The 21,123-nt window shown below is 41.4% G+C and overlaps 2 protein-coding genes across 8 annotated transcripts in view; one reads left to right on the top strand and one right to left on the bottom strand.

Moving 5' to 3' along the window:
• MTMR2 (myotubularin related protein 2) overlaps positions 1-2,134 on the top strand; it is a 70,499-nt gene extending 68,365 nt beyond the window's left edge. For all 7 annotated transcript variants that reach the window (XM_080376979.1, XM_080376983.1, XM_080376980.1 and 4 more), the window contains one exon: positions 129-2,134. In XM_080376979.1, the coding sequence (XP_080233105.1) occupies positions 129-290 (162 nt within the window). In that variant the 3' untranslated portion in view covers positions 291-2,134. The remainder of the gene's footprint in view (positions 1-128) is intronic.
• A 1,040-nt stretch (positions 2,135-3,174) lies between these two features.
• Positions 3,175-21,059, bottom strand: CEP57 (centrosomal protein 57). The gene is made up of 11 exons (XM_080376994.1): positions 20,907-21,059; positions 15,296-15,452; positions 12,062-12,241; positions 11,634-11,755; positions 10,629-10,745; positions 8,769-8,846; positions 7,560-7,664; positions 7,320-7,400; positions 6,728-6,972; positions 5,891-6,035; positions 3,175-4,428 (listed from the first exon to the last, which is right to left on the bottom strand). Exons 1-11 carry the CDS (start codon positions 20,931-20,933, stop codon positions 4,192-4,194), a joined length of 1,494 nt encoding a protein of 497 aa, XP_080233120.1. The 5' UTR covers positions 20,934-21,059; the 3' UTR covers positions 3,175-4,191.
• Between the last annotated feature and the right edge of the window lie 64 nt (positions 21,060-21,123).

Below are 21,123 nucleotides of genomic sequence, written 5' to 3'. Positions count from 1 at the left end.
AACGCTACAGCCCACATACCACGCTCCTTCCCTCACAGCTGTGGCATCAGGTCAGCCACAATGTTTTGTGGTTCGGGCTTACATCTCTGTGCTTACCTCCCAGCACTCAGCTACACATTTTCTTGCAGGAACCTGTCCACAATCGCTACAAGGAGCTTCTTGCCAAGCGGGCTGAGCTGCAGAAGAAAGTGGAGGAACTGCAGAGAGAAATCACCAACCGTTCCACCTCATCCTCGGAGAGAGCTGGCTCTCCCGCACAGTGCGTTGCTCCTGTACAGACAGTTGTATAATACAGACTTTTTGCAGAGTACCTTCCCAGGACCACGGGGGCAGCTTTTCCAAAACCCTCTAGAATTTCCAGCGTGGTGTCTGGGAGATGCCAACCTATTTATTTATTTCTCTCCAGGGTAATTTATTAGTACTGTAGCACTAGAGGAAGCTTAAGCAAAAACAAACAAACAGGCCCCCCTATGCAATTACCCTTCTCAGTGGCTAGGTTGTAATACAAGCTAATTGCACTTGCCACCCAAAAGGAACCTAGAGCTCCTTCTTTGTTCACTTCTATGCTGGAAAGACTGTGCACTAGAATGAAGTACTGTGGAGGAAAAAACATCTACTCAGAGTTTGCAAGATCTCCCGTTTGCCGAAAGGAAGTAGCGAATCTGACTGTGCTGGAGCTTAGAATACAGCTGTAAAGCCGTGAACCCTCCACTACCAATGTCTGTGCAGCAGTGTTATGAGAGCGTTTGCCAACATACTTGGAAACAAGCATCTGAAACATGTCACCGTTCTTGCTTTCCCCTTCACTTCAGCCTAGATCATAGGAAGCCATGTAAACAATGCCTTATTTAAAGAAAGGGCAGTTTCTACCAATAAAAACACACGGTAGACGTGCAACCTCCGTGACTTGACTTTATAGGACAAAGTTTACTTCCATCTCTGCCACTTTAGAGTCTCGCTTACAGTTTACATTGAGTGTGCCAGGATGCAACTTAAGCACCTTTATTTCTGAGTAGGGGAGGCAGAGCACGGCTCCCCAGGCTTTCTGCAGTTCTTCTGTCCACCAGTGCCTCGCACATCAGGGGAAAGGTAGTGGAGTACCAAGGGGCACCTGTGACCTGCAGGGACCAGCCATTTCATTTTGCTTGGGTAAGCATAATTAGTGATTTTAATGCTTCTGTGCAGGATCATAGTGGCATAAAGTATTTCAGTTTTATGTTAACTAATGGAAGCAACTGTGTATCAACCAAAGAAGCCTTTCTGCCTGCATTGCAACTGCTACTTAAGGTTATTCTGGTAGACGAAACAGCTTAGCCCGTTTGAGCCATATGTTTAGGTCTCTTTCCTCATAGCATGCTTCAAGAATTAGCATCTCCTGACTAAAACTAAGTCCAAATTAAATTTTAATACAAAAATCTTACTGTAGAAGTGGAGATAAAACCCCACACCTGGTGAAACCATGACTGCCCTGTTGCTCTTCGAAATGGGTAAGTACAGGGTTGCAGAAGATGGGGCTTATAGCAAAGGAAGTTACATGTGTGCGAGGATCCTTACTCCGCACTGCTTCCCATCTCCACGCCAAGGAAAAGGGGCAGTGCTTGCTCTGGGTCCTGTGGTGCTCTTTTTGCAGTAGGATCCCATACTGCAGCCACAGCTACAGCATGCTGCGTTCAGCTTCTCTGCCCTGACAGAAAAGTATTTTCTGAGAGTACAAGAGTGGACCAGTTTACACTTGAGAAATCGCCTTTCAGAAGCCACATTCCTCCCAAGGCAGTAACAGTAGTTTCCCCTGCAGTCTCCGTTTCTGCCTGCTCTACTGCAACCACCATCTCAGTACGTACAGAGAAAGCCACAGCCACCTTCTGACAGCACAAGTAACAGGCTGTACAGCGGCACGTTTGTTTCAGGGTTGCCAGAGACGTTATGGTTCCATAGTGCAAAGAATCCACACAAAATACTTTCCGAAGGACTTGGATTTGCTTTAAGGTTAGAGGGCAGATCTGCTGTTACGTACAATCACTATATAAGATGGTTCATAGCATAATTCTGTATTAGCAAATTGTGTGTATATTTTGTTTCTTGATGAAGGCTGTTTGGTTTCCTTAACACTAATAAAAATTGATAAATGGGTGAAGTTCCCGTGCTCTTATTTTCAACTATGTGGTTCTCCAGAGGACTTGGAAGACATGCAAACATTAATAAAATAGCACTGAAAACTTAGTATGTCAAATCCGAATCCCTCTCATTCTTCTGCAGATGGTCTTGCAAGATGCTGATGTACAAACTCTGAAATTTAGAATGACAGGCAAACAAAATTCATCTGTGGACAAGTTTCTCTTGTCCTTTACAGACCACTATTAATACAGATACAGTGCTTAGCTGTTCAATATTACAAAAAGACTATCACACCAAAAAATCTAAACAATTTCTGCACTTTACAGTGCGTTAGCACAGTAACTTCTGTGTAAAAGGAGGATTCACATTTTTCTGCGTAACTCAATGTTAACCCCAAATTCACTGGGATGATTTGGGAGCAACTCAGTGCCTGCTCTTTGACACACTCACCCCTAGTAGGCTTCATTCCAACATGGGCATCTCATTCGCTGCACGCAGCCTGAAATACTCCCAAGCCTTCCATCGGCAAGGAGCTGCGCGAGGACAGACTGAGGTGATGTGAACTTAACTCACCTTTGAGCGAGCTGATCCCCAGAGGTCCTTCCCGAGCAGGATTGCAGAGCACAGTTTCAGCTGCTGATTTTTCAGAACCTCCAGGATGAACGGCCCTCCAAGTGGTTACTCCAGCTACCTAGAACCACATCTCCCCCATAAATGAAGTTACAGGGGATGGCTCCAGGCCCAGCTAACAGCTTCCGACTTCTCCCCTCACAGTTAAAGCCGCCTGTGCCACGGATGCAAGGAGGCAAGCAGGCTGGATCACCTACCACTAATTAAAACTCACATCCCTTCTGCCCATGCTGACCCCTGTTCAGCTACAGGCAAGGGAGGACAGCTCTGGCTTCCCCTTACCCGCAGCTTGCCAGCGGCTCGTGTTCACCAGCCTGACCAGGGAGACGTCACATCACTACGCAAAGCACACTGGATGGGGCACAGTGCTGCAGCAGAGCAGCAGACACTTAAGTTAGTTCAGAAGTAGTGCAGCTTTCCCACAATTCGTTCAACAGGCAAGCTGGCTTTATTATTTTTCAACTTATAAACGGGTCATCCGGGTCTTCTATACATCCCATTAATAGGAAATTCTTTAAATTATTAACATAATAAATAACATTTACTCAGATGTGCAAATCAGAGTGCAAAATTAACTGCACCACTACCGAAGTGGATAGCTCAAAGCACATATTTCAAGTTAAAAGCAAGATGCCAGGACTGAATGGCATGATTGAGGCACTTGCAGTTTAAAACACTTGTGGTTAATCCAGATCCTTTACCACCTGAAGCTGTGAACTAGGAAACAGGGTATTATCCCCTATCCTCAATTTTTTTCAAAAATTACAACTTCTGTAGAAAAAAATTCATTCTTCAGACTTGAAAAGAATTCAATCATTAAGCAAAATAATTTGGAGAAGTTATTTTGCTCCTTTGAGTACTCAGACATCCATTTCCATTAATGCAGACTAAAGCAACGTAACAGAACACAAGCTAGGAAAGCTTTTTGAGGAGAGCTCCACAGAACACCTCTGAAAGGTTTTACATGTTCTCCCTTAGACACTCTCAAGAGTTTGAGTAATTGCAGCTGCATACGGAACAGAACTGACAAAAGCCCTTAAGACTTTGGGTCACAGCACTGCTTTCAAATAAGATACATTTTTGAGAAGCCTCCCAATGCATGGCTCAACAATAGCGTGAAATCGCACTGGCATTTCACACACACCAACCCACACAAACGTGCAGTGCTTGGTGTGCTGAAAGAAAATAGAGGGACCGCGGGAACAGCCACGTGAAATGGAACTGACAGAGACCTATGGTTAGGTTCAGTGGCTGAGTACCTTAAAAATGGAATGTGATTTAAGATAGACCATAATATATACAATCAAACCCAGGGATGGAGAATTAAGGGCCCATATTTCAAAAGTGCACTTAGCATACAGTAGTCTCTTTCACGTAGCGAGAAAGGCTTTACATCCAGAATGTGAGAGTGACTGGGATGGTTCAAGAACATCTCCTGCAGAACAGTCAGTAGTCCCAGCTGATGTCATCTTTCTGTAGCGAAGTCTGTATGGTCTGCATGTCTCTCAGCAACTGAAGATTCTTCCGACTCTTCTCTCCAGGTTTCACTTTGATGGGACCAGCATTCTTTCCTTTTGCTGTTACTGTAGTTGTTACTTTAACCTCACTAACAGGGAACCTGCTGTCTTTTATTTGTTTAGCAGAAGTCTTTTTGGACTTGCATTCTCTCTTAAGTTTCTCTAGCTGAAAGAGAAGCCCAAAGAAAAAGATTAAGCAGCGACTTTGCTTCAGTTTCTGCTGGGCAGTTCTTCCAGACAGCTGATTATAACCTACCACTTATCTCAGCCAGCTAAGCAAACTGATGCTTCCAAGTCGCCCTGAATAACAGATGTTTTATTTTCCTTACACAGCATTGCTATATTTGCACCTTTAGAACTGTGTTCAGCTTGTAGTCTGAACTACTAGGTAGTAGTAGTTAGGAACTACTACTCTTTAAAAACTGACAAGTTCATTATGGGGGAACATCTCCATTATGAAAGCAATAGAAAAAAGCGATGCATAACAAAAAATTGATTTGTCACTGTTACCATCCAGCGATTAGAAAAAGACATAAACAGAAGACAAGTTTTTCTGCACACATACTAGTGATTTTAATAGCTAGTCACTGTCAGAGTTGTAGCTTTAAGAAGAGTACCAAAACTGCTGAGGTGAGGAGCTGGTACCCACACACAGCAATACAAATCACAGCATGTAAGGCTCAGTACTCGGCAACGAAGACTGAGCTGGCATAAGCCTGAATGGGGAACCAGTCTAAGGTGCAGACATATTCACACTCTGAAACTGCAAAAGGGGTGGCTTTGCAATTTCCCCCCCTTCACATAGTGGTGCTCCCTCCTCCTAGTTCATAGCATGCAGCAATTTTCCTAAATCCCAGCTCCAAGAAATTTTGCCAATAGCTAGCCAGAAACCTCAGTATAAGCACTATCATTATCACCAGGAACTACTATGCATCTGTTTCTCTGCAACAGTTCCTCTGAAGATCATAAGAGATCGAAGGTGAGTAATGCTTCTGACTGAAAACATTTCACATGTCCATCTTGGATGCAGCAGCAGTGCTCTCAAGCACGTATTTTGTGTGTAAGTTATGTCTGGTGAGGGTGAATCTTGGTTCATATGAACTGAACCAGATTAAACACAGGGGGTTAAGCTCTTTGGAAGAAATTCACCAAAATGAACGAAGATTACAGAAAACAGGGAATCGATAGGTTTTACAACTTCGAACGAACAAGCTACCCTATTCAAAACATTTTGAAAGTTGTTTTAAACAAAAACAGATATTCCACGTTTTATAAGATGCAAATCAAAACATAAGTAGGTAATTTAATCCAAGCAAAGGAGAGCTATTAAAAAGATTCAGGAGATTAGAGGAGCATAAAATACAATGCAACAACAGATGTGAAAGCTCTGCCCAGGACAGGATGAAGAGTGAGCACAAGGGTGACAGGATTAGACTGAAAGGACACTTCTGCAGAAATACTGGGATAGAAGCACGAAAGTACGCAGACTAACTTTGGGATGTCAAAGCTAAAGCTAGGCACTACTGCTCTACTGTTCCGCTTCATTCAGTTGCTGCTAGGTTAGGATATAACATGAACCTTAAGACAGCAACTCTACAGAAGCATGAACGTAGCCAAAAGTAGCTCACCTGCAACCGATGCCTCCGGACTTTGCTGATCTGGTCTGCCTTTGCTTCCATCTTTCCCACCAGTGCCTCAAGTTCCCTCTCCAGATCTTCCCTCACTGCAACGGTTGGGGCTTCCTGGACAAGCTTGGACAGCTGCTGGTGATCACTAGCATGGAATTCAGACAGAACAAAGCTTGCATCAGACTGCCTTGGCTTCCAGTGCTTGTACACCCAGTTCAGAAACAACACTCCTAGGAAACCATAGCATCAGCAGCCAGGCACGCTCAACATGCCGTAAGGAACCAGTAAGAACAGCGTTGCTGGTTAGCAGCATTATTACAGGAGCACATCCTGGTGGCAGGCTGCTGCAATGTTAAGTCTCAGTAACATAAGTAGCTTCAAAACTTCAAATCACACATTCAAAATGACCAAATAATCCCTTGAGGGTATGATCTCAGCACTCATTCAGTTACTGTTTTGTGTATCTGTATCTGCTGCAGTTGCATGTAGAATAACAATTCACATTCTGTTAACCAGGACAAGCAAAATGACTAGTAAAGCTGTCCTTGAACAGAGTATTGTGCATTGCCTCAGGTGCTGTTACCCCACTTCTTCCCTACCCCTTAAATTCAATACTGTTGCATATAAACACAGGTATGGAGTCCAGACTTCATCAGAATCTCTCTTTAAATGTAAGAAGAAATGACAGCCCCTGCAGCCTGTAGAACAAAGATTATATGCTAGAGAGTTCCTAAAACTAATGCCTTTATCGTGCAAAACCTTCCAACTTTAAAGCAAAGGGCAAAAATACAAAGCATCTACATTCATAATCTGCAATGGAGAATATGTCAGACTCACAAACTCATCTGTCCAAATTCATCTTGTAAAGTCAGCAACACTTCCGAGAGCTCTTCCTGGGATGAAGAAGAGTCCTTTGGCACTGACGACTTTCTGCTTTTGTTGGCAGGATGACCAGTACTGATGGGTTTTGCTAGTGGAGTATCACTTACCACACGACTGTTACACAAAGCTTTCGTGTGTTGTTTCATCAGGTGTAGGACATGTTGCACATTGGCACCAACTGAATGACTGGGACTGGTAGACTGAAAAGGAAAGTAAAAGAAACATCTTTTAAATGGCATTGTCGACCTACTTGGTTACAATGGAGAACATATAAAAACAGTAACATTTCTGATTTGCTGCCAAGAATGTATTTTTTTGTTTGAATGAATGTGCACCAACAAGAACAACTTGACAAGCAGTACAGAGAGGACCCACTTCTGGAAATGCTAGCTCGGCAAGCTATCAATAGCCAACAGCCTTTTGAAGACAAACTGGAAGTCAAAGAAAGTTAAGTGATCTGACCACTGGGTGTCAGGGTGCACCAAACCAAAGCCACCGAAGGCTCTGCAGCTACTGAGCATTAAGCTTGGGAGTAAGAGCAGCTCACCTTTCCAGCTACAAAGGGTACATCGCCCAGACACAGTCTGTAATGGGGCTGTGTAGTGAGATGGCTTGTAAGAGAGCCTTTCTGGAAAGAAAGACGAGAGAAACGTTTATCAAAGATGACACTACAGCAAACCCATTTTCCCTCTGCTTTGTAATAAAAGAGGCAACCAGTTTCCTAAGGGAATGCACGCGGCCTTATTTAACCCCTTCAATAACTGTCCTTTTCCTCCCCTCATGTTACCTTCTCTGGCTGCTTTGTCTTTTTCCTGGGTTTTCTTGCTTTTGGAGAAAGCAACGGTGATGCTGCTTGAATCAGTAGTCTGTTGGTTTCCAGGCCTGTTTGAAGCTTTAATTGAGAGAATTAAGGGGAGTTACTGGAATGACATTAATAGATAATCAGAGACAAAGTCAGCTGAGAACTGGAAACAAGAATTTTTGGAATACAGGCTTTCTGAAAGCAAGGGCTGTGAGTCTTTAGGATCCATTTGCAGTCCAAGGGTAATTTAAACATTAAATAAGAATACTACCTCTGGTACCATTAATCATCACTAATCCCAGTAAGTTAGAGAGTTAGTCTTGCTGCAATACTCCCATACAGGCAAATGCCAAAACATCTGCCGTGCTTTACACTTGACAAAATATTCAATAAATCAAACCACCCTTGCATGTAATTACCACAACTATTCTTTCTGTTCTATTAAATCTGACATTAAACAAACAAAAACAAGAAGCAGCAAACAACAAACCATCAACTGGAATAGTTAAGGTTAGGTTTCTCACTGCCAACAGTGAGCTCTACATGCTTCGCTGTTCCTTCCAAGAGGAAGCCACAGCACAGCTTTAGAAATCATCTCCCAACCAATCTCAACTAGAAGTATTCACAGAACAATTATTCATGATTGAGACACCTTTACCCCACCCCCCCAAACTCATGGCCAAGATTAATGCTAGAGCCTAACATATTACCTACATACTTCTTCAGCATACGAGTATTTAATGAACACAACATTTCAAGGATAGAAGATCAGTGTCCTTATGGGCTCATAACCAACAGTATATGTTGCCTCTTTTTTGGCCGCCTTCTACAGTATTTCTACCTACTTTTACAAACAGGGGAGCACACTCATTAACCTTGATCTGCTTAAATCCTCATACACCCTCAACTATGAATTAGTCTGAATTTGTACTCCTTTTTCAACCAGCTTTTTTTATTGAAGAAATCCAGCTTCAGTGCACAGTTGCTGTTAGAAAAAAGTTTCCAAAAAGCTCAGACAACTTCAGCACATTTGGCACCTCAGACAGGAGAGGAGGAAAAAAAAAAAAGTCTAAAACAAGGTTTTGGTTATTCTGTATATGGAAGGCATTTTCACCAAGTTTAGTTGAAAAGTTGATGGAAAGGAAGAGGTAATTACAGTGCATACCAGTACAAAAGAAACTTCCTGTTGGTTACCTCAGCTGCTTTTTCCTGAACAAGCTTCCTTGCATGTTCTTCCTCCTGAAGCTTGTGTTCCAGCTCTTTCATTTTTTTCTAATTGAAGTCAAATAAAACCAACAGCATTATTAATGAAACAATTATTTTTTTCCTAAAGCATACAATACTATGAGCTTGAGCAAAGTATATGAGTTCAGCTTACAACTTAAAGCTAAGACTTCAGCATTAGAACGATTGCTGACATTTTGTCTGTATAGGCATAAATACAGCAGTCAAGTGCTTATCCTTAAAACTTAATTGATTTTTTGATTTTTACTTCTGCAATTGGTATCTCATAAGTTGCAGCCTACAAGGAGAGCAATACACAAGGCTGTCTTCCTCTTTGGTTATAAAAAAGACACCCTAGAAAGTAGGTTGTTTTGTGTACATTATTGTGAAAGATTTTGTACTACAGAAGGGCTAATAAAGATGTATCACTAAACTGAGAGAAGACTTGCTTCATTTAGACCACAAACAACATTTTTGCTGCATCTGTAAAACTCGTAGAATTTTTGAGCATCCATACACCTTCCTAATAAAGAAGAGGGGAAAATTTATATGATGCCTGAGAGATCTTTAAGTAAAACTGAAGTGATTGCATCTTTTTATGGTAAAAAGATGTAAGAACTCCTTTGAAAGTCCTTTTTCAATGAAAACAGACAAGGGGAAAGGCACACATTTCTTTGCAAACCCTCCAACAAGATGAAAACAGTGTTTAAATAGTGTACACTTAAAACTCCCACTGTGAAATTTATTTAATAACTTTCTGATTTTACACAGCAGAGTGAATAAACAATCCAGAGCTCCAGGACACAAAACAACTTCCCTTCTCTTCCCCTAAAGACTGATTATTCACAGAGCAACTAATCAAGCTTAAGGCAGAAAAGCATGCAATTCAAAGTAACAGCTATATTTGTACTCTTGTTTGTTTATAAACCCACTACACCGAAGTAGTAAATATTTCAATTCTGCTTTACTTAAGCACTAAGTGCAAGATTAATGTAACCAGCTGTTATACAAAGGTGTTGAAAGGTAAATCCCTGGATAAACATTGAGGACAAAGGTGCTATACAAAAGAACTAACTTTTTTGTTGAATACAAGAACCCTTCAGACTATTTTTTTCCCCCCATTCAAATCACATATATTCCATCTTTCTTACAAGCCCCTGTGACAGTTTATCTTCCATCACCCCAGCCTGCTCTACAGTCTCAGGAACCCCCATCAGGCCTTAGCCACTGTGTAATGAGTTGGGTATTTAAGCATCCCTTCACCGTAACATCAACTCTTATAAAAGCTACCGATTCAAAAGAAAACCTGAAAATGCAGACTGGTTCAAACCACTGACAGACAGCCAGCGCTAGAGGCCTAGCAATGCCAGACTCCAGAATGCTAAACACAAAATAACTAGTAATAGTTGTGTTTCTTAAGGAGGAGGGCAAGCGGCTAAAAGAAAAATAAAACCAAGCACAACAAACCCATACAAGTCAAGTCAAATCTGGCTCATAACTGAATATTAACTGCTACCACTTAGTAGCACGCAAGGCAACTCAGAAGCAGAGAGCTTAGAAATGCCTGCAATCCTACATGCCCAGGCACCAACTAACCACAAAAGAGGAAGACTAGCAGATGCTGTTAAGGCTTAACAGAACTCCAGCTCTTGCAGTGACCTAACACCTACCTGGCCATGTAGGCTTTCAGCAGTAACTTTAAATTTTTACCACACTTCAGCTTTAAAAAGACATTTAGTTGCTCAGCTCTGTTACTGACATATAGGCTATAAAATACCAATTACAATAAACAAGATAATCTGATATAGTATCCAACACAAATTGACAGACCTCTGCTATGGACTGCATTGTTGTAAGCCTGCTGTATTCTTTTTCCAGCATATCCAGCTTTTCCAATTTAGACTGAACATGTGACTGATCAAGAAGCCGATCTGTCTCCAATGAACCCTTGGAGGGAGAAGTGAAAAGCAAAACAATTATAAGCACAATAAAACAAGACCATCTATAGTAAGTCGTGTCTGCAGCACAAAGGAGGCCCATAAACAGTCCAAAGGAACTACTACTTCCTCTGTGCAATTTTAGATGGTGCTATGATTAAAAAGCAAACTGCACCACTGATTCACCCACCAGTTTTGGAAACCTCACACCCTGCAAACTGAACCAGATTCAGATGAGAGAGAATTCTACAGTCTCTCCTCCCTCCAAACCCAACATGGTAAAACCCTCTCATTACCAGGTTATTAGAGATAGCTTTCCTAATTTTTTTAAGTAAATATTTAATAGACTTAAATAGGAAAGCCACAGAGACCAGAAATAGAAAGCTCTAGGTAATCCATACTCCTAGAAAACAAAGTTCAAGGTCATTTTAAATATAGGCCAAACCCCACAGTCACTGATGATGGGAAATAGAAATTTTACTATTATCTCTACAGAATCAGTACTTTAGCTCCAGTTTAGCAAAAGCAGTACTAGTAGAAAAAGTCCCCAAAGACCTGAAGACTAAACACAAAAGGGAGGTTTTGTCCAGTGGCAAATGCATATAACACTGAGGGATAAGGATGCACTACTACACTAAGCCAATCATGCAGAATCAAGCAATTCTTACTAATATCAAAGCCTGATACTGCCTTAGAGACAGGTGCACAACGACAGAAAATACAACAGTTGTGATAAGACCGGGAATTTTAAATAGGTAAATTATCCACACCTAAGTACATAAAGGCCAGTTGAAAAACACCCACGCTTAAAGACATTAAAACTACAGTAACTACAAAGAAATCATTACAATTTTCATTATTTTTATAATTTACCCCTGGGATAATCTTGAGAACACACCTGTTTCTCCAAGAGATGTGACTTCTCATTTTCTGCATGCTGGATCATTTTTCTCATGTAGTCCAGTTGTTTCTCCAACAGACTGCACCGAGACTCAGCAGCTGCGAGCTGAGAAGCCAGTTCTGAAGATAACAGAAAGCACAGAAGTGAAATCACGCACTGCTTGTTAATGGGATTTTTTTTTTTTTCGGGACAGTTCCAAAATAAACAAGACTACCATCTAAAGAAACTCACAGGTTAAGCCTAATGAACATTTGTATGCATGCAAATCACCAAAACAAAGTATGCTTTTAAAGTTATTTCTTTACAACTCCATGTGTCACTGCAAAGATGCTGAAAAAAGCAAATTTAAAGTTTTGTGCGTTGATAAATATCAAGTTTCATCAACATCAGTGTTTTGCAGTATATATATAAAGTTTGTAAATAACCTTGATTTTTCTTTGACACTTCAGTCTTGTCATGCTCTTTGTGCTGCATTTGTTCACTCAGTACTTTTTTATAGTCTGCTGTTTCCCTGCTGAGGTGTTTTACATTCTCCTCTGCCTGAAGCCGTTCCAACTCCAGTCGATGAATTTTTTCCTGGAGATTCTTCAGAGCAGAAAATATTGCTGTAATTGAACAAGTACCTTTTGTTAGATATCATTGCCACCACTTCAAGATAACATTGAACTTGAAACATTTTTATAAAAGCATGTTATGCAAGAAAGTCAGTGTTCCTTTACCAGCATCTAAGACTCCTACGAATTAAGGCCTGCTTTCCTTTAAACCATAACCGATTCTAAAACTAGTCTCAAACAAATAGATGGCCTTGATGCACACCATCTGAAGCATTAGGGAAAGATGCATCCATTTCCCAGAATAAGCCATGCAAACATTCTGTAAATTAAGTGCAAACAGTGCATCTTCTGACTTATCAAAAATAAATGAAAGGTCACAACTAGATAGTCAAAACAGTGGCAGTTCTCTGTATTATTATTCCACTACTAGCACATGCTAGCAAAACAATTACAAAACACAACATTCCTATGAAAAGTCACAGAGCAGGATAAAGTTTAGCTATCAGAAGGGCTATAGAAGTGCTTATTTCTCGAAGTGGCAGCTCCATTTTGATTCTTCTCATTTTGCAGTTGTGTTCCTCTCCTGCCCCGCAAGACATACATCTGCTTTCCGCTGAACAACTTTCCCTCTTTTTGTTCCATTCCCTACTTTAGCAGCTACTCAACTAAACCTTTATATATTCAGTACCACAAAAAGAAAAATTGTAATAGAACTCACATCCCCTTGCAATTAGACCATCTGCTGGTAATCTAATGTATTATCTCTTAGCTGTATTGTTCAATTCTGCAAAGAGAGCCATAACCATAAGCCCTTTCCCTATACAGTCCTGTTAAAGTAAAACACAGGAACATCTGTACAGACAGCTCATATAGCAGACTAATCTGCCAGGTCACATTAGCCCACTCCTTTATGCTTAAATCCACTCTAGAGAAAGAATGCACCTGTATTACAGAATGCATGAGCACAAGAGAAGTTGGGACTGCATATTTGCTGAGCATCAAATTACAAAAAAAACCACCAAACCAAAAACAGAAGGAAAAAAATTATCAGAATGAGTTTTCCAGAGTGAAAGCTCATCAAAACTTGAAATGCAGAATAGCACATTAGAGCATCGTTATCAATAAAAACTACCTGCTTTAAGGTACCTGTTAAGTAAATAAGTGGGTGACAACAGTCACAGTTAAGGGGAAAGTCACAGATAACTTGGCCTTGTTGTCAAGATCAGTGACACTAACGACCCCCTCTTCTCTGTTTATATCACTATTATCAGGATTCAGTTGAAATGGGCATGGCTAAAACTATAAACAGCTTTGTCACTATTATCCTTAGAGCTAAACTGAAATCTTTGTATATTTACAATAATGACTAACAAAATAAACCAAATGAAGCAATCCAAGCAATGAATAAAGGTGAGACCCAACAGTATGCCAAGTGTCATTCTGTCATGCTTATTAGAGTATTAAAACCAACTGTATCTACTGAGACATGCACATACACAACACAATTTCAAAGCAAAATAAGCAGCATTAACTATACTCAATTTCAGGATTTTTCAATAAGTTTTTTTTAAATTGTAGGGTGAGAGAAGCAGTAAGGATAATCAAATCGATTTTCCCATCTGAAGTTAATTTCCATATTCTTAAACTACTAAAATATACACTCCGGAACATTTCTGCATTTTAAAAAGCTACACAAAAAGAGTAAGATACTGGATCATCTGCCTTCTGAATTTTCAGTATGTCTTCATGTTTACTTAAACATATTTTTTTTAAATAACAACATTTCATATTTTTTAAAAAGGGATGTAATTTATCCGATTGCCTCACTCCACCCATACTTACTTCAGATTTGGCAGATTCCCTGCTTGAGAAGTTGCCAAGTGAAAGCTTGGAAGTTAGAAGTTTATCACTAATGCAACACAATCTATAAAAATATGCCTGCAACAGTAATTCATAACAAAGCTCTTTCCCGAACATCCAATTTCTCGTCTGTCACAAGGTTCCTTTAGTTCTGTGTCAATGGCACTCTCAACTGATGGCATTGAGCACATGAGAGCATACTCTGCATTTTAAGTAGCACTTCAAGAATTGAGATTTCATCTACTAGTTCATTAATGTAGAAGTCACTAGTAATTCAGACATGAATTACATCATTGGAACAGGGACTTGGGGCTATCATGCTGATTTTCTGCTTAGTTTGAGTGATATTAGCATTTATCCTAAATCCTTCCCACTTTTCTCCCTATAAGGAAAAAGACCAAGTTTATCATGCTCTTACTTTTAAGCCTTAAGGGTGTATTTTTGCAATGACTGTGAGCCGAACAGGTCACGTCAAAGGATCGGTCCTGCTCTAGCCTCCCAACTACCCGTACTGCCTCCTGTACTTACCCCAAGGTGGCTCTGGAGTGCATCTCATTGCGTGACAAGTTAATTCACTAAAATAACAGAAAACTAACCAAGAATGTTTTTATTCAGGCCAGGTCAGGCAAGAGGAACCTGTTTATCTGGAGATTAACACCAGGACCGGAGTGGCAAAGGAGGGAGAAAGAATAGCCTAGGAACAAGGAAGAATAAATGGGAGTAAAATCACCCCCTTTTTGGTGTTGAGAGCTCTCAGTTCAGCACCACACTGAACTCTTTTCTGTATTCTCCAAGTCTTCACTGATACGATAAATATTCTCACCACACCTTGTCCACAACAATGCCTTCCCATTTCAACAGGTCCAAACCTCTTCCTTTGCTCCTGACCAGCCTGGGGGCTTAAGTCTCCTTATTGTAAACTCAGCTGTGAACTCAGGAAAGGAAAGATTGGGGGACAGGAAGACTGAAGAAAGAGGACAAAGAAAACACTTCAGGACAATTTCACAAAGTACTCAGGCGATTTTACAGTTCTCTACTACTGAAGAGGAGCATCTTTCTCCAGCAGCAAGATGACTTTTTTCATTAGCTATTCTTCAGTAAGGCAAGTGCAAACGACTTACAAAAACAGGTGATCACTGGGAAGTGATAGAAGGATATAACCAGTGATGCTTGTAGATTAGTACGTACAGTATTTCAACACGTTATTTGGAAACAGGTAAGAAAACAACTTTGCTGAACTATTACCTCTGCTGTTGCTTTCAGGATATGGAATTACTGGTTTCCGTGGGGAGCGCAGCAAATCTGAATTAATAAATGGCTTGTACTTTGGATATTCTATAAATGAAGTTGCAGAGAGTCCATCTGTGGCCGACTCGGAGTTATGAGTTTTGTGCAGATCATCCTGAAAACAAAATAAAGCTGTTTATCAGCACATTTGTTTCTTTGTCACAAAAAAAAAGTAAAATCCAATTAGATGATACATAGAAGTATTGCTGCAGGAGACTAATACCTCAAAAGATTTATTTCCTTCCTTTGGACTCAGGCTGTGTCATTTTTCCATCTAACTCCCTCCACTAAAAATAGAATCAGAAGAAAAAAAAAAAAAGTCTTTTCCATACTAGTTTCTGATTTCCACTTCTGTCTTCTACTTAATTCCACTGTCTCTTGCTTATCGTGAGAAGGTAATGCACAATTAGTTAGAAAAAATCTGCCACCTTAACCACTGATTATACTCACTGGACTTGAGATACCAGGCTAAGGTGGCCAAACCTGATAAAACATGCCCAGGAGCACAGTTCTGCACCCACTCATCTAACCTAACAGCTCACTAACTGTAGATGGGGCAGAGGACATGCTCTCTTCTCACCTCACTCTCCCAGCTGCGCAGTCCCGACTCCTCTTTTCCACTGATTTCAATTCATCTCTCCTATCCTTCCCTGCATAGATTGAACCCCACCAGCAGACACATCTAGATGACTCCATACTACACCTGATTAGTGGTATCAGCCCAAGAAAAGCAGCAGCAAATCACAGCCATGAAGGTCCCCTGCCTCTGAGCAGCAACGTGCTGTTAGGTCAGCTTCAGACTGTTCTCAAGAACGCAGCCACAGAGACCATGGATTTCCCAGCAGTCTACATCAATTTTCCAAATGTTTGTTGTGTTTTGGATGTTGTAATGACCAGAAGGGACCACCTAGCTGTGAACACACTGTGAGCTGGGATACCATCAAACCATGTGCTTTCTAACAAGATTCTTCAAAGCAAAAGGGCCATGGCACTTAGTATACCGCATTTATGGTGATGACTAAAAAACTGGCAACCTGGCCTAACCTTTTTGATTTGTGTGTATGAATAAAATAAAATATGAATGTTTATTTTTAATAGGCAAGAGTAATTTCTCTCCACTGTACCCACCACTAAATATTTTAGTAGCAGCATTTGAAGGTAACATAAGACAGAAGTGGGCTGTAGGTAGACGCAATGCTCCCACAGCTTTCCACAGAGCATTTACTAATATGTCAACTGAACAACTGCTCACCTTGGCAGGGTTTTGTGTTTGTGGTTTCTTGGGGTTTTTTCTTTTCTTTTTTTTTTAAATTTTTGCAAATACCAATTATTGGGAGCATATTGTGACCCAAATTAAAATACAGAAAGTATTTATGTATGTTACTCATAGAAAATCAGACAACTGCCCAAAACACATTATGAGGAAGAAAAATCATACAGAAGAAAAAAAAATTAAGAAAACATAAGTTATTTAAAGTCTATCCACAGCTTATTTCTTCTTAGAAATTAAGTGATTCATTGTGGACAAGAATATTAGGACCCCAAGTACTCTGAACGTATCAATCATTGTTTCTAAGGACAGTTTTATGAACGCTTTGCACTTTGTATTTATAAGTTTTTCCTACACAACATAATTGCTTTTCTTGGAATAACTTCATTTGCACAAGAACTTTTGCTACCACAGAAAGCCAATTAAAACACTAATCCCTAATTAAGAATATACCAATAAAAATATTTTGAAGAGGTTTTTGTATACATGCGTATACACAGTTTTATGCTCAGCAGCCATGAAAACCAAATGAAAGCCCATTAGGTGTTAACATCAAGACCTAAACCTCACTCCTGCAAAAATACCATCAGCATTACAGGATGCTGAACTGATGAACACAGAGTAAGACCAAGTAACAAAGTAAAAATGAACCGAGGAAAACACAGAATTAGTGCAGCAGGCAACAGAATAACAGCAGCAATGCAAGCCTCAGCAACCCAAATGACAGTAACCACTGATTTAAATATCAATATACTATCTGCCATCGATTCAAATCAAAGACATCCCATGAAACAGTCAAAAGCAGAATCAGTTTGAAATCCAAGCACAACTGCCAGCATCACAATTTTCCTACATGTCTTAATGTTTCACCTGTAAAATCTTTGTGAATTAAAAATAACTACATAAAACCTCCAAGCTATAGGAAGGTTTTTTGTTTGTTTTTACTGGCACAAGTAACATTTTTCTAGCCAAAAATAGACTAAGTGAAAGAAAAAGCTAGTGTACTCAAACACTTCAACAGTTATGCAATACAAAAGCAATACAGGCTTTCGACTACTTGCATGTCATCTACGTTTCACCTGGATGCAGGGTACAGGCACTAATTTGAATAGTGTAATAGTCAGTACAGAGATCTGCTTGAAATAAATACTGAAAAAAAATGTGCTGAAATACTGACTATTGTACAGGGATTCATTCTTTGCTTCAGTTCAAGTAATCACTTGCTACCAAGTCTATTTTTCTCATCTGTTTATGCAGAAGACTGGTTTATATTCCTTTTCATAAATAGATACTTCCAAATAACCAGAGTATAAAATTTGAGTTTATGAAACAGCATCAAAGAATTTCCCATCATAAACTGTAGACTCAAATATTAGCTAGTCCCCTTGATTTCTCTCAAGTCATCCAAATTATTTAAGTCTGCTGCTGCTCTTGAAAATTCTCACAGGGAGCATCATGCTGTGATGCTCAGAAAAATCCTAACACACTTAAAAAAATACATATGAAAATCAGGGAACTCTGTATGTTTGTTCTGAATCTCAGCTAGGCCACTTTTGCTAAATGAATCTTCTCTCTTTGCGTACTCCCTATAGGCTTTCCTTTCTTAAGCCATGCTAAAGCCTCAGAATAGTAATCAAAGAAGCTTACAGTCCCACAAGGAGCAAAGTGAACCAGTATTAAGTAATGGTAGCAAGCTGAGCACATTTAACCTTCACAGGTACGAGGACATTACCTTCCAAAATTCATTGCTGCTACCATTGTGTATCAGCTGTCTACTCAAGCATGCAAAAGCTAACAATAAAAGCACAAAGCAGCCACAGCTCAACACACCAGTAGCACACAGTGACTTCCTGAAGCTCCCAAACACTAGGCAGGGGGACGAGACGTGACCTCATAGGAAGTTTTCAAATAATCAGCAACTTGTGGCAGATGGACACTTTTCAAACTAAGCAACTTGCATAGATGGTAAAAATGATCCACCAGAACATTGTCCCTCCTCTGAAGCAGTAAAGTACAGTACAGCAAGAAAAATTGTCCAGAAGACTATTAATCTCAGTGGCATACCAAATGTTTCCTAAGTACAAGGAAAAAAACCCCAACCTCTCAGTCTTACTCATTAATAGATACAATTTGACAGATCCATAGGATAGTAAAAACAACGATTTATAAACAAACTGTAGAACCAAAGAGGCAGAAAAATGCAGAAAGCCTCATAGACAATAACTGCAGCCGTAAAGCACAAAGGCACCAGTCAGAGCCTTTGGTACTAGCACTTCAACACTAGGAAAAAGGACTAAATTAGAGTGGGTGCAGTTGCAAGTTCTTATATGGGTGCTCAGAACAGAAATAAAATAACAGCAGAGGGAAAAAACCCGATGCTTGGTAATGCTTCAAGTGACACACAAGAGTCCTCACGCTTGGTTAAAAAAAAAACAAAAACCCGCAGAAATAGGGGAAAATCATGTAGGGACAGGGAAAAAAACCCAATAGCCAGGTATTGAGTTCATTAAACATAAACCATCCAAGTACAGAGTTATTAAAACTTTCAAAATAGCTATTTTGGAGGGACAATCTCAACTAGCAGCCTGCCTTCATCCCTCAGTACTGCGTAATTCAGAGAGTGGGGAAGGAAGAAAAGCCTATCACCCAGAGGCTAACTTAAATGGTGTCTGTACCTCCCTGATACAGGAGTCAGGAGTGCCCTAAACTTGCATATCTGTAGTTAAAAGCAGACACTAAGAAGTTACCTTAGTCAAGCCATTACATCAAAGGGGGGTGGGGTGGGGGAATGGCACAATACAGTATTTTCTGTTAAGTTTCTGCTGTAGTGTGCCTGATGTATTAAAAGCAAGTTTTTCAAAGTTCAGATGCAGTAAAGTTTGCTTTTTTCCTTTTTTCTACACATACAAAAAGTGGGCAGTTTTTTTTCCTAAAAGTTTTGTTTTACTAAATGAACTAATTAAACGGCTTACATTCATCTACTTAGGCCTGAAACTAGTTTTCTGACATCCTTCTCTGTACATGCTAGGAAAAATACAAGTCAGGAAGGACACAGGAGACCTCAGATTCCTCTGTCACAGCTCTTGCTGGTCCAGGTGTAGATACAGGACCACAGCGCAGAGGAGGTGACACACAACAGAGAACACCAAGCCAGGTGAGTAGCTAGTAAGACCCCAAACCACAGGTCTTCAAGAGACATATCTCACACATCATCATGCTGCATCCTTTACACCATCTCGATTACACCAAAGCACGCATAAGACACAGCTGCTCACATAAATACCCCAACCCAAAAGCCACCTGACTTCTGAGAGCTACAAGCATCAAGCCAAGATGTCAAACAAGAAACCCAACTGGAAACTTCTGTTTCAGGCAATGACGTGGTGGAGGCAGCCAGCCTCCACTCACCCAGCTCAACACAGCAGGCTGTGCTTATGCCAGCCAAGCCTCCATTTCTTCATGTCACCTGTCACCAGCAGACACAGGCCCCCTTCGTTATGCTCAGCACCTCAAGAAACGTGAACGAGGAAATTCTGGTCCCCTGTGTGCAACTCATTACATCCAAGCCTGCCAGGCGCTCACGTACACGCCTAAGGATGCATGTAATACACTCAAGGTAAACCTCGGTCTAAGATAACATTTTCATCAACAGCAACAAGCAGAGGCTAAATCCATTACCAGCTCTCCAGCGGGAAGCATCAGCTTGCCGTGCCAGCGTGCGTGGCTGACCCCCCACTGCAGGGCCAGCCGTTCTACCGAACCGCACCTGTCCCTGGGAGAGACCTTTCTCAACGTCACGACCCAAAACTATTTCTGAAAATAAACCGAACTGCAACATTTTACTCCCATTCGCTTGCAAACGTGCTCTTCTGACACCGGCGTAGGGACGGTAAGAGGGCTAGGCTAAACAGCAAGCTGCTTTTCTACCTGTCGCTTTCAGGTAACGCGTGCCCATACACAAGGGGCTTTAATATATAAAAATATACGCACTGCGTTTGAAAGACAAGACAGCTTTCACGGCCCCGTTGTCCCTAGCACGCCGGGGACGGCAGACGCCCACCCCACACCGCCCGGCCACCGTCCCGGAGCCCACCGGGCCCCGCTCCCGCCCGGGCCCCCGGCCTGCCCGCTCTTCCCCTCACCAGCGGGCCGAGGTCCCAGGCCCGCCAGGGGAGCACCACACGCCGGAGAAGGCCCCGACGGCCCCCACCCCCAGGGCGGCCCCATCACCAGGCAGCGGGAAGCAGGCGGGATCCCCCCGCGCCGCCAGCCCCCTCAGAGGCGGCGGCCGAGCCTCACCGTGCGCTGACTGCTGCGCGCCGCCATCTCGGCCGCGAAGAGGGCACCGTCCTAGCGCATGGCCCTTTAAGGCGCGACACCCGTGCGGCGGCGGCGCCTTTCGCGCCAAGTCCCGCTTGAGGGACGCCCCAGCTCGCCAATGAGAGGGGAGGAGCGCGGGGGATAGCCCCACCCCGCAGGGGCGCGAGCTCCTGTCGCAGGCTCAGGTTTGAGCAAC

Source organism: Falco punctatus (genome assembly GCF_963210335.1).
Source record: "Falco punctatus genome assembly, chromosome: 2".
Lineage (NCBI taxonomy): Eukaryota > Metazoa > Chordata > Aves > Falconiformes > Falconidae > Falco > Falco punctatus.
The sequence above is the reverse complement of the archived record's forward strand: the minus strand, read 5'-3'. Positions and strand labels throughout refer to the sequence as shown.

Bases quoted from the DNA above. Each gene is read 5' to 3' on its own strand.
- CEP57 (XM_080376994.1), bottom strand. From the start codon at position 20,933: ATGGCGGCGCGCAGCAGTCAGCGCACG. The intron at 12,242-15,295 runs GTAATAGTTCAG...GTTCAATTACAG, and splicing joins TCCTGAAAGCAACAGCAGAG to CAATATTTTCTGCTCTGAAG. The intron at 7,665-8,768 runs GTAACCAACAGG...TCTCAATTAAAG, and splicing joins TTCAGGAAAAAGCAGCTGAG to CTTCAAACAGGCCTGGAAAC.